Source organism: Anas platyrhynchos, chromosome 15 (genome assembly GCF_047663525.1).
Source record: "Anas platyrhynchos isolate ZD024472 breed Pekin duck chromosome 15, IASCAAS_PekinDuck_T2T, whole genome shotgun sequence".
NCBI lineage: Eukaryota > Metazoa > Chordata > Aves > Anseriformes > Anatidae > Anas > Anas platyrhynchos.
The window spans coordinates 17869423-17881513 of record NC_092601.1 but is presented as its reverse complement, the minus strand read 5'-3'; the positions used below and the strand labels follow the sequence as shown (position 1 = coordinate 17881513).

General features: G+C 41.6%; 1 protein-coding gene across 2 annotated transcripts; it reads right to left on the bottom strand.

Moving 5' to 3' along the window:
• Positions 1 to 203: 203 nt before the first annotated feature.
• TEKT4 (tektin 4) lies at positions 204 to 11371 on the bottom strand. 2 transcript variants are annotated; one of them, XM_027469239.3, is made up of 6 exons: positions 10178 to 11371; positions 4755 to 4825; positions 3528 to 3671; positions 3030 to 3252; positions 2074 to 2228; positions 204 to 554 (listed from the first exon to the last, which is right to left on the bottom strand). In XM_027469239.3, exons 1-6 carry the CDS (start codon positions 10931 to 10933, stop codon positions 338 to 340), a joined length of 1566 nt encoding a protein of 521 aa, XP_027325040.3. In that variant the 5' UTR covers positions 10934 to 11371; the 3' UTR covers positions 204 to 337. The 2 variants fall into 2 exon arrangements, with proteins under 2 accessions (XP_027325040.3, XP_071879968.1); XM_072023867.1 differs by lacking the exon at positions 10178 to 11371 and adding an exon at positions 8415 to 8549.
• Positions 11372 to 12091: the final 720 nt, after the last annotated feature.

Here is a 12091-nt window from a genome sequence, read left to right as displayed (position 1 = left end):
ACACCTGTGTACATTATTAAATACTCACCCAACATATTCATTTATTAGGGTGAAAACCCCAAATAGTACATACTGTGCAAGTTATACAAATAGGGTATAGATAATTTCTAGATACAGTGAATTGCCTTTAAACTGTATTTTAAACTGATTATACAGATTTGCACTCAGACCAATTTTTTAAAGGCAGGACTCAAAGCCAGACATGTTGTACTAGTGCATTTTAATACAAATAAGGAAAATAACAGTACTTCTGTGTATAATATTACCCGTGTGTTTCCTATGAAAGACTCTAAATTATACTTTTTTTCCAGACTTTGCATAGTTAGTACAGAGATTACTACTGGTAACCTGCTAATTTAAGAGTAGAAGGGTAGCGTGTGCGATGAGCCAGGCACTTTTGCCTATCAATAAAAATACTATTTGTTTTCACGGCTATTTCTTTTTCTAAATTCATCCGTGTGTCTTCCAGGTTCCTCAGAGACTGTTCAGCTTCTAGCAGTTTTTTCTTCAGAGATTCAATGGACTCCGTTAGTTCTTCAACTTCATTGATCAACCTGAACAGAGTTACATAAGTAATATAAAAATGAGCAGAATCTAGTCTGTGTTCCCAAGGACATATGAACTGTAACAGGAATAAAGATCAACAGCTGCAGAAGCATAACACTCATTAACAAAGACTTCAGGGATTGATCCTAATGCATCAAAGGGTACCTGAGACTTTGGGATACAGGACTTAGACCTGTAGGACCTCTCTGAGATCCTACATACCTAGCGAAAACCAGTTCACTTTCACAGTTTTTTACTGAAATCTCCCATGATTTAGATAGCATTAAGCATGCCTTTTGCCACTAAGAACAGTGGAACTATTCATCTTTACCTTCTCCCACTGTGCAGGACACTTGTACTAATAATTTTAAAACAGAAATTGTTCAGTGAGTTACCCAGTTTGACTGTATCTGCATTTCTTTAAGCCTGGTTTTTGATATCTATCCACTGGTATAAAACTCAAGTATTAAAGATGATATTTGTACCAGGCATCATAAAAAAAAAAAAAAAAAAAAAAAGAAATACAATTTTTAAAAAGCACATCACTTCAGCTGGAAATCAGTGTAGGTTAGGTGCTTTACTGTAATCTCTGTCTGCACATATTTACTTCCTGGGAAAACAAAAATCCTGTATGCTATGGGAACTGAGTAAATACAAACAGAATAAGCATGGCAATTAAACACATGCCCATTCAGCAAAGGACTTGAATATGTCCTTAGATCCCATTAAAGAAAACATACATACTGTAAAGCTTGCACAAGAATGATTTGCTGAATCAGGACCTAAATGAGTGTGACTGCAGTGGCATAAAGCATTTGGATTAACTATAACTTCTTCCTTGTTGTGTAAAGAACAGCATATTGGCTTTGAATGGTAGACATCTTTGCTACAAGTAAATTGTAAGCCTGCAAAAGCTGATCACCCACTTTTCCTAAGGGCAGGAAAATGTGAAGGATGAGAATCAATTACAAGGCTTATAATGAGATCAAAAGTGACAAATGTGACGTTCAGACCTTTAATTTGAAAGGATTTATTGACCTCTAGTTTTAAAACGGATTATTACTGAAAATCAAATGCCACCAGCCCAATTCTTTGGAGTACTAAGGACATGTCTCAGACTGTGGATATGCGCAGCCCATTTACATTCTCAATACTTCAAACATAATTCTTTCAGCACATGGTCCACCTTGTGGTGAACTTTTGCTAACAGCTAAAGAATGGCAAATTATCCACACGTAGCCAGATTTTTTGGATCATTTAAATCAAAAAGAAACTATGCAGTTCAGAGAAAAAAGCATAGAAGCAATCATCAGAGTGGTGTCTATACATTTTCTGTTTGTCAATACATTAGGTTAAATAATGCTTTCTTTGCAGTGATTTTAGTAAATTGAATTATTTCTTATATATCAGATCAAACCTCACGATAAAAGCTAAAGGCCCTGTGCTGCCACTAAAAAGTGCAAACGCTATCTAACATCACCTCTGGATAGAATGGACATCTTGGAGGACTTGTTTAATAGTGTTTACCTGAATTGTGCTGCATCTCTGCAGAGCTCAACATTGGGCCTAAAAGATCTATCATACAGCCTCGTTTGGGCAACTTTCACTGGGGCTTCTTTGTCTTTGATAGCTTGCTTGAGAGCAGCAATGTTAGCTTCTTGATCTCCAATCTCCTTGAGGGTCTGAAAAGGATACCCAAGAAAAAGAACTGTTCAGAAAAAATCGTTGTCTCTGTGCATGCTATACATTTCATCATAGTCCCAATGAGTCACTTACAGTTTTGACCTCCTATTTGGCCAGAATATAAAAGAAATAGAAGCGCAAAAGTGTTTTTGACATCTTTATTTCTACTCCTACACTAAGAATCTGATCTCTATGTTGAAAAGCAGCGGAAAATACGCTGTAACCTATTCAAAAACTCTTCACATCTCCTCACAACACATCCCACTCCCATGAATTGCTTTTAATTGTAAATCTTTAACTGTAAATTATCCAAGAAAAGCTCAAGTTATTTTGAATAGGATTACGAACTGCTGGTCAGCTTGGAATTGTATGGTTTTCTAGCATTAGTGAAGAAAAAGACAGGAAATTCTGAATTCCTTCTCTTTCATAACCACTGACACACATGAAGAAAATAGAGTCTGCCCAGCTGTCATTACTGCACAGGTGCTAAGGAATGACTTGTTTTTTCCATACCTCCCAATAGCCTAACACAGAAATAGGAGCTTTTCAACACTGGAGAAGGAGCAGAGTCTGAAGACACCTCTTATAATTTGCCAGGAACTGCTGCTGCTACGGAAGCAGCACAGCAGACAGCAGAACAAGCTGAATTGGAGTCATAATCCAGCACTGAAGACTCTTATCAGATACTAAACTGACACAAAATAGTGTTTTAGATTTTTTTTTCTAGAGGATAATTTTACCGTGATCTTCTCAAACAATGCTATCGTGCCTGTAACCAGCATTTCAAAAATAACACTTACTTTTTTCAAATGATGCTCTAGTTTATGTTTTGTATCATCTAGCTCCTCAAGATGTTTGGCAAAAGCCTCATTAACAGCAGCACACTGCATCCTCAGGTCCTCAGATACATCATGAAGAATATTATCAATTAAAGCACGAAGATTAATTGAAGCTTGTTTTTCTCGTTCTGCCTTATAGATGTTGTCGTGACTGAACTTGGCCCATGTCTCTGGTGTTGATGCACTGGAAGAAGAAAAATAGAATAGGGTAAAGCCAACTGTTTCGAAGAAAAACTTCAACAAAACCAGTCTGCATATAAGGGATCTACTTTGTCATAAGTGGTGTGGCATGCTGAAATGGTAGCACTACCACTGTAGCTGTTTTAAAGCAATGACATCACATGTGCAAAGCAGCAACAGCACCTTTAATTCAGAGCAGCATTACGGCTTTCACTGATGCAAAGGATGTATCATATCTTACCAGGGTTGTTGTGGAGGATAATGATGAGAACTGCTCACCTCTCTTCAAACTTCACCGAGCTAGGATGAAACTGGATGTTGGTGCTCTGGTTATTGTATCTTCCACATTTATCATCAATGTTGTACGTTTCAACTTTGTCTGACCAGTCCATCTCACAAATCTCTTTGTGGTCTCGATTTAATCTGAAAAGGCCATCATTATTATCACACATGATTAATAGAAAACAATACAATTCAACGTAACTATAGATGTTTAAGAAGATAGGCTCTGAGTCTTTGTCACAGAAAATTGAGAAGGTAAACTTTCCTTTTTGTTAAGAGTTGAAACTGCTGCTTTGTTGTCATTTAAATGAGTCAAACATCACCCAGTTAATTAGAATGACTTCAGATTACAAAATACAGTGAGTCTTTATCAACTGTTAACACCAGATGTCACTCTTACCTAAGGAATTAAAAAGATTCTGCTGCCCAGTGATGCTGCTGATTCTAAAATGATCTTGAAACATTTATAAAAAGAGAAGCCTAAACTCAGTAGATTACTTTGATACCATAACTGATATAATAGAACTACTGTAAATTATTCTACCTTTAAAAACATTATTTTTAAAAATAAAATTTCATTTTATCTGGTAGAATAGCGAAAATTGAACCAGATGAAAAAATAAATTTAATGTAAAATACCACCGTTTCCAGCGTTAACTCCATCATATTGATGCACCTGAGGATTTGGCTAACATCTTCTTTTGAAAGGGTTTGGTATAAATTAAAAGCAAATATTCCCTTTGAAGTGCAATGAACTGATATGGAAGGTTGAGTTAAATTCCACATTGTAAGTTCATAGTGACATCTGGCGGCAAAAAACTCATCTTGAAAAGGTCCTTTGATCAGACAAATTATTGTAAAAGATTCACGGTTTCAATATATCACAAGGTGCAAAAAGAGAGAGTAATATCCAGATAATATTTTATTAAATTCTGGTTTAGCGTTGGAAAATTGGACAACTGAATACACATACTAGAAATTAGGACTGAAAATATAAACAATATACTGGAAATTATGAAAGGGCATGGCTCCCACCTTGCCTTACCTTACTTGCTAATCCTAAAGTCTCATCAGTGAGTACATCTTTACAGGCTTAAATGGAATTCACTCAGCTCATAAATGCATTGGTATGAACTTTATCCACTGGGTGTTGTACCCCGGTGTGCCAGGAATTATTTGCCTATATATAAATTAACCACTGAGGTATTGAGAAAAACACCTTACCGCATCTGGTTACTAGCTTGCATCAAAGTTCTTTTCAAAAGCTCCTGGATATTTCTTATAAGTTCAGCTTCCTAGATAAAAACATTGAGACTTCTATGATATTCGGTGCAGTACATACCATCCTGCAGAGCAATTTGATTTCAATCGCTGTGGATATACACTCAAATCTTCCACTTATTACCCACTCTTACCTTATTATTACAAGACAAGATCTTCTCTGGAGTTAGCAAAGACTGAGGTAACTCAGCTATAAGTCTATGAAGGCAGCAATACATAAATACTTCTAAAGCCTGGGGATTCATTACTTTCATATTGCATGTGTATCCTATGAAAAAGCGTGTGTTCTGCCAGATTAAACAGAATACCTGAATTACTTGCACAGCTTTGAAGTAGAGAAAAAATAAGGCAACAGCACCGTCCTCAGCAGGAGACCGGAGTCGCTGCCTTGCACAAAGCTGGGCAGGACTCTTTCTCCTCTGCAAGCACAAATGCAGATGTCAGGGGCTGCTGCCTTGCACCGGGATGTGATGCAGCAGATCAGCTTCTCTGGCAAGACACTGGCAGTCAGAATCTGCTGAGTCCTTGCAGACACCTTCAGAGCATGCTGCCTTGCTCTGTAACAAGTGTTTTAACTGCATGCAAGGCAAAGGCTGCCAGCAGATTCCTGCAGATCTCCAAAAATAAAGTTTGTCTGAAGTATGGTGATAAGGGGTTACTTAACATAAAGAAGTATCACACTTCTGGTTGGCCTGCTTCCTTTGAATGCTCTATATTAACTAAAAATAGCAGTTACTGCTCTACGATTTAAACAGTCACTGTCTGCTTCAGCAGGTATAGGACAGCCATCCCAAGATAAACCTGACGACACTTGTAGCTTTACTTTTATCAGACCCATTTGTTCCAGAACTTATTTTGCCTCTGGTGATGGTTAGTACCAAGGACTTCAGAATTATCTCAGATATGCAGTGTTGTCTGAGAGGTTAATTTCCTCTTGGCTGCAAGATGCGACTGCTCACAGTCACAAAGCTTTGCCTCACCTTGATAACAGATCCAGTGTCTGAAGTTTCAGTTCCATCTGTTTTTAGCAGGAACATCCATTTCAGCACAAATGTGATCAAAACAAAAATGACCATACTTTCCAAAAGACTCTTACTGAACAAAAAGTACCTGGTGTTCATTTTTGTCTGTAATAAAGTTGCTTTAGGGATTAACTATCCATGCTCTATGCAGTGATTTACTGGCCTGGTGATTATAAGCTGTTATATAAAGGCCTACCCAACATGCATTTTCTTTTTTATTATTTAAAGGAATTTAATATTTGAGGCTCAGATTTTTAAAAGAGCTTTTGTAAACGCAGAGCTTCTAATTAATTTTGCTGTTGTGCATCAATGACAGTCATCCAATGACAACTAAGGGAGTATATTCTTACTAATAGACTTCATACTCAGAACGTTGCTGGCACTCACTGATCCTTGAACTGTTCTTGACAAATAAATGAGCGCATACATCCCTGCGGTGTCAGTTTCTCCATTATAAGAAACCATCAGGGAGTGTAAAAAAGATCATTTTATTCTAAATGGAAAAGGACAATCTTGACTGGAAAGAAAATATTATTTTTAAGGCTTCAAATGAGCACAATTAAAATAAATACATAGCTGAAGGTATCATTTTACAAACTGTGAAAACACTAGGATTCACTTTCTGCAAAAAGGAAATACTGCAACGGCTCAGTTGTCAAAAAATTAAAATAATTTTAGTGTTAAAAAGAGACGGTACTTGAAATTACTTTTATAGTAATTGTTATTATTTTGTGCTGGGTAGTCAGTCTCCATGTAAAAAGAGAGGCAATCATTTTCATGTGAGTAATGTGCACAATCCTAAATGAGAAAAGCCTTCCTTTAGCAATTAAAGTGTCACACGTGGAAAAAGTGAACTAGTGCAAAAATGAAGGACTCCCTTGTTGAATGACCTAAAATAAAATGAAAAACTAGGTTTCCTTTTGAGGAGATAGGCATTCAAACACAACATTTAAAACTGAAGATAAGAGCTCTCCTAATTAATGGTAATCTAAGGCTACTTAGAGTGAATAAGCAGATGTATATGGCAAAGAATTTTCAATAATTATATAATAAATGATTTCTCCTAGCTTTTAAAACAGTTCAGAAGTCAGAGTGCGTGCCTGGGAGGAGCTGTGGCACCATGCTGATGATGAAGATCCTCTGATCTAGGTCACACAGTCCTGACCACACTGTCAGATATCGCAGTGCGATCCAGCCGCTGACAAAGCGGAGCTGTGGCTCGCTCATGGGATCGCAGCGGGAGAAGGGCCATAGATCAATACTGCATAAATATCTGCTCTCCTCAAGTCATTTCAAAACCCATGGTCTGAAGATGTTGAACTAGGTGCTATGCTTTTAACAGAGTTGTCTGTGTACAGGACTGTCCTATTGTGCACTGGTTCACTTGGCGAAGCTACAGATCAGTGTTTGGAAAAGGTTTTCTGCTGGATTCCTCTCCCCATTATTGCATTTGGCAGGAATACACACAACTGTATCCCCTCTCTACTTTTTTAATTTTATACTGGTGACAGGATCTTGGCTAATGCCTTTGTCTCCAGCATCAGGGAATACTGGGGCTGACATCATTGTTGAAGCAAATGCACAACAAGTCAACACTCTGAGTCAAATACAGTTCTTGGGTAAAAAAATGACTTAAATGTAAATACATCTGCTTAGAACACAGTCGATTTGGCACTCAGTTAATGAATCTGGATACTGGATATGCAGAAATAACCTTGAAATGCAGAATAAACGCAGGTGAAACGTGATTAACTGACAGTATACTGCTATGTGGCAAGTCCTGTACTAGCGATTACATCTTCAATATTAAATGCTAGCACATAAACATACTAAACTGTCATTAAACAGATAAAAGGTGGATTCAGACAAGATTTCACGTGTGCTATGAAAGTAACAAGAAAACTCATAGAAGATTGATGCATGCACTGCTTTTTCTGAATTTAGGTGTTTACAGTGCAGTGGCCCAAACAAATAAAATGATTCTATTTAAGAGACTATCTTTTTAGTCATCAAAGATCATTTTCATAGGGAAAATAATTGTGTTCTTCAGCTTTTTTTTTTTAACAACTGCATTAAGAAAAGATTAATATGCTGCTAAGTGGAGCCTATGAAGTTCTGTGTAACAGCTGATTTTACTATGCGTGTGAGGAGCTTTCACTTAAATACCTTAATCCCTTATTCCCAGAACATAAAGTAGCTATGCAGTTCTACGCATATACAGTTAAAACTACTTGTGCAAAGAAAAGAATGTCCCTTTCCTCACACCGCTGACTTTTGGAAAAATATTTCTTCTATTTCTCAGTTTTTGCAGAAGAGATGAAGATTTTTGAAGAGAATAAATTACTCCTGATCTCCCTTGCGTTACCATTTCTTAGGAGAGTTGAGATTAGAAAGCGACTGGACAAGTATGCAACATTCATAAAAAGTATGTCAGTACTTTAGTAATAAAATGTGCATAGCTCCTCCAAGTAAGCAAATGAACACACAGCCATCAGGGAACTGGGCCATTAACTCTGAAATCTGTGCAATGAACAGTCAGAATTCATGGAAGAGCAAAGAAGTGTAAAGAATTATTACTCACTTTTGGAGAGTAAGAAATACAAGGTTCTGTTTGATTTCTTGCAGCAAAAGAGGTACAGAGTCTAGCTGCAGCTTAAAAAGCTGGCAGAGCCACAGAGGGCACATTGTAAGTATCTATTTGCAAACATTCATGCCATAAAATCTATCCCTCTGTGAAAATGGGAAGGGTTTCCTCTCATATTATATACTCCTCTTCCTTCTGTACTGCAAAGGTCATTGGCATGGCAACAAAATCTTCATTTCTCAGGAGTCCATCTGCTGCTGGTATACACGCCTCAGCTGAACTCACATCATTCTTTTTTGATGACATCCCACTTGGCTGTTGATGGTCTGTCGTCACACGCAAAGAATCACAATTTCAGGTGAAGAATTAGCAGCAGCAGACGGACTTCTTAGCAATGAACAAACTATCCTTTGGAACAGAGATCAGGAGGAGAGAAATGCCAGAAAATTGATTTTTTTTGAGGGGTAGATCTTGTATTTCACATCTCTCTCTAAAACAGCAGCAGCTGATGAAGATAGTTTCTGTACTGTGTATTTTATAACAATTCAAAAATCAGTCTGGCACACCACTGAAATACTCTATACACTAATCCTCCCATTTTTGCATTTTTCACTAGAGCAGCTTCTTAGGTAATGATTACAATTGAGCACTACTCCTATTAAAAATATTGCTAAATACTAGCACTCCATCAACTCTGTAATTCTCTTAAGTATTTTGCTAACAACAAATATTAATCATCTGGGTTAATCAGTAACTCATCATGAATCAACTTTCCATTATATTGGAAGCTGCAGGCCAATGTTCATTAATTTATCTGTGGGACAGTAGGATATGTATCATTCAAGAATGAAAGATGACCCAGAATCTGTTCTCTATATCATAATGCAACCACAATAATTACATCAGCTTTGAAGGCAATCTACATGCTGTGCTGGATCGCAGTGACAGATAACAAAGTGTCAGCTAGAGTAGAGTCCTCTTTGGGAGGAAAATGATCGAGCGGATTTCGGGAGAGCATCAGGTTTGTTGAAGTCACACTGTCAGAAATACCATCTGTCTGGGCCCCCCGTGTGTCTGGAGCTGTCAGCTCCCGCAGGTGTCACACGGCTACATTGCACTGATTGGAGAGAGCCATGCTGCTGTCCTGCCATACAATTAAAATGATGGCTTGGGCTGAGACACAACAGTGCCGTGTTAGATTACCTTGTTGAGAACCTTGGCAAGACTACAGCATCAGAACTGGTAGTAAAAGGCAGAGACTGCTCTCTTGAACATGGAAACAGGCAACGTTTCACATGTCCTGAATAGTTGTTAACTGTAGGTTCAGTCCCTCTACACAGTCTGCTCATGGGGTACTGCATTTTTAAAGTGTAACCTGCAGAAATGAGGGGACTTTAATCCAAGCAGAGTCTGGAAAGTGTTTAATGCCAGAGTGTGATGCTCAGCTTGGTACAGGAAACCTCTGCTTTGATTTCGTACGGATCTGGTCTGAGAGAGAGGATCTGGTCTCCTCTGATTGTACTCATGTGATTTTAAACATTTTTTAAACAAAGGAAGGATTTTAAATAATCCCTCCTGCATTTAGGATCGACAGACAGAGTCCAGGCTGCCAGGAAGGGCAAACAAACCTCTGCATCCTGCCAGAAGGTACCTTCACGCTGCAGTTATCACCTGCTGACCAAGCAGCTCAGCATTTTGGAGATGGGGTAGCACTCTGCGAGGGCTGCCAACAGCCCTGCCCATCCTACCGCCCTGCTCACCTTCAGCAGCTCCCTCTCCACCTCATCACAGACCAGGTCCGGGGGCTGCCTGCGCTCCCGACACTGCAGGTTATCGGTGGCGATGCTGTAGGGCACCTCGGTGGCGTCGAGCGCCCTTTCCAGCCGCAGCTTCTGGGCTGCCAACAGCCCGGTCTCCGCATCCAGGTCCTCGATCTCCTTCTGGAGCTCACTCTTCCAGAAGTGAATGTCCTGCAGCCGCTGGCCCAGGGCGGCTGTGGAATCCTGCTGGGCGCGCTGAGCAGCGGCAGCGGTGCGCTCGCACAGCTCCTTGGCCTCATCCCGGTTGCGCTCGGCCTCCTGGCAGCTGGCGAAGGCCCGGTGGTACTGGCAGTAGTTGCTCTGGTGCCACTCGGGGGGCAGGTATTTGGCGCTGCGGAAGCCGGCCGTGGCCAGGCCGCTGGAGGAGTCGGGCCCGGTTTTCAGCGCCGCCTCGTACACCTTGGGGGGCAGCGCGGAGATGGGCACCGGCGGCGGCGGGGGCTCGGCGGTCAGCAGGGGCCGGGCGGGCGCCTCGGGCCCTGCCATGGCTGCGCTAGGCCTCGCCGCGTCCTGCCGTCGCCTAGGCAACGGCAGCAGCCAATCAGCAGCCGCAACCTTCCCCGAGGAGCAGGGAAAGCGGCAACGGCAGCCACCAATCAGAGCGCCGGAGCGCCCCGAGGTGGGGTCGCTGTTGCCGTGGCAACGGGGAGAGCCAATGGGGAGGGAGCGCGGGCTGTGGCGGGTTGGCGGTGTCATGGCGGCGCCGTGGTGGTGTCATGGCGGTTTCTGTCATGGCGGTTCCGGGCGGGTTTCCCTCGCGCTGTAACCGTTGTGACTCCCCCGTGCGAGTGCGCGGGTGGGAATAAAGGAATAAAGAGATAATTCTTACTGCGTTTTGCCTCTTCCTTGTGCTCAGCGTCTTCCCTTTCCCCCCCGCCATCGCACTTGCCCTTCATTGTCTGGGAACGGGGAGGATCCTGACAGGGTTCGTCCCGAATGTCGCCCCCCCGGCCCCTGCGTGTGCCTGTGGCAGCCGGCTGGGGCCGCGACCCCTTTGTTGGCCCCTGGGGGACACCGACAGCGTGGGCTGGGCTTTGTGGTTATTTTTTGGGGGTTGCCAGTGCTGGGCTGGAAGGCGAGGCCTGGAGCGCAGCGGTGGGTGCTGCAAGCACGGGGACAACAGAGGGCACTGTCGTCCTTGCGCTGCGGCAGTCTCTCTTCAAAGTCCTTTTTAAGTAGAAAATAGGAAGAAGAAGCCACGTGCTCTGCCGCCCGCCCGGTAACATGCAGGCTAAGGGGCTCCTTATGTGCCGAGGGGAATAGTGTCCTGGTGTGCACCCTGTCTGCTGGGAGGTGCCACCCAAATTGCTGCTTAAAATCCTTTGGTTTAGATCAGTTCGCTCTAAACCCACAGAAAGTCAATGGTCCTACAGGGCTTTGCACTCCTTAGAGAGATCAAGAGGTTGCTGCTGACAGAGCACTTGCATTCGAAAGATGCACTGTGCCGCGGCTGGCAGCACGGCCCCAGCAAAACTTCCCTTCCACAGGGGCAATGTTGAAAAAGGGAGGCTGAATCCCAGCAGAGACGAGAAATCCTGCCTCTTCCCTTTTGCAAACATTGTGACATAACTGGCCCTTTAATTGAACAGCACCACTGGATGAGCTCTTTGCACTGTTGAAGTCACTGTGCCCTTTGCTTTCCCTTTGGACTTACTTCTGTTTCTCTCTCTTTTTTTCAAGCGTCTTTCCTCTAACTGTCCCATCTGTTCCTTTCCTTAAGTTGCCCTCAGCCTGCATCTTTCCTCTGCTGGTAGCCTTCTCAGCATGGTGATCTATGCAAATGTTGCATTTTTAAAGTACAGTAAGTCTACAGGAGAAGCCCTGCTGAGATACTGAAAGTTCTTGGTATGGAAA

Coding starts and splice junctions, on each gene's coding strand:
- TEKT4 (XM_027469239.3), bottom strand. CDS start 10,933: ATGACACCGCCAACCCGCCACAGCCCGCGCTCCCTCCCCATTGGCTCT. Junction 4,826..10,177: donor TGGAGAGGGAGCTGCTGAAG/GTGAGCAGGGCG, acceptor GTTTTTATCTAG/GAAGCTGAACTTATAAGAAA. Junction 3,672..4,754: donor CAAGCTAGTAACCAGATGCG/GTAAGGTGTTTT, acceptor TGGCCTTTTCAG/ATTAAATCGAGACCACAAAG.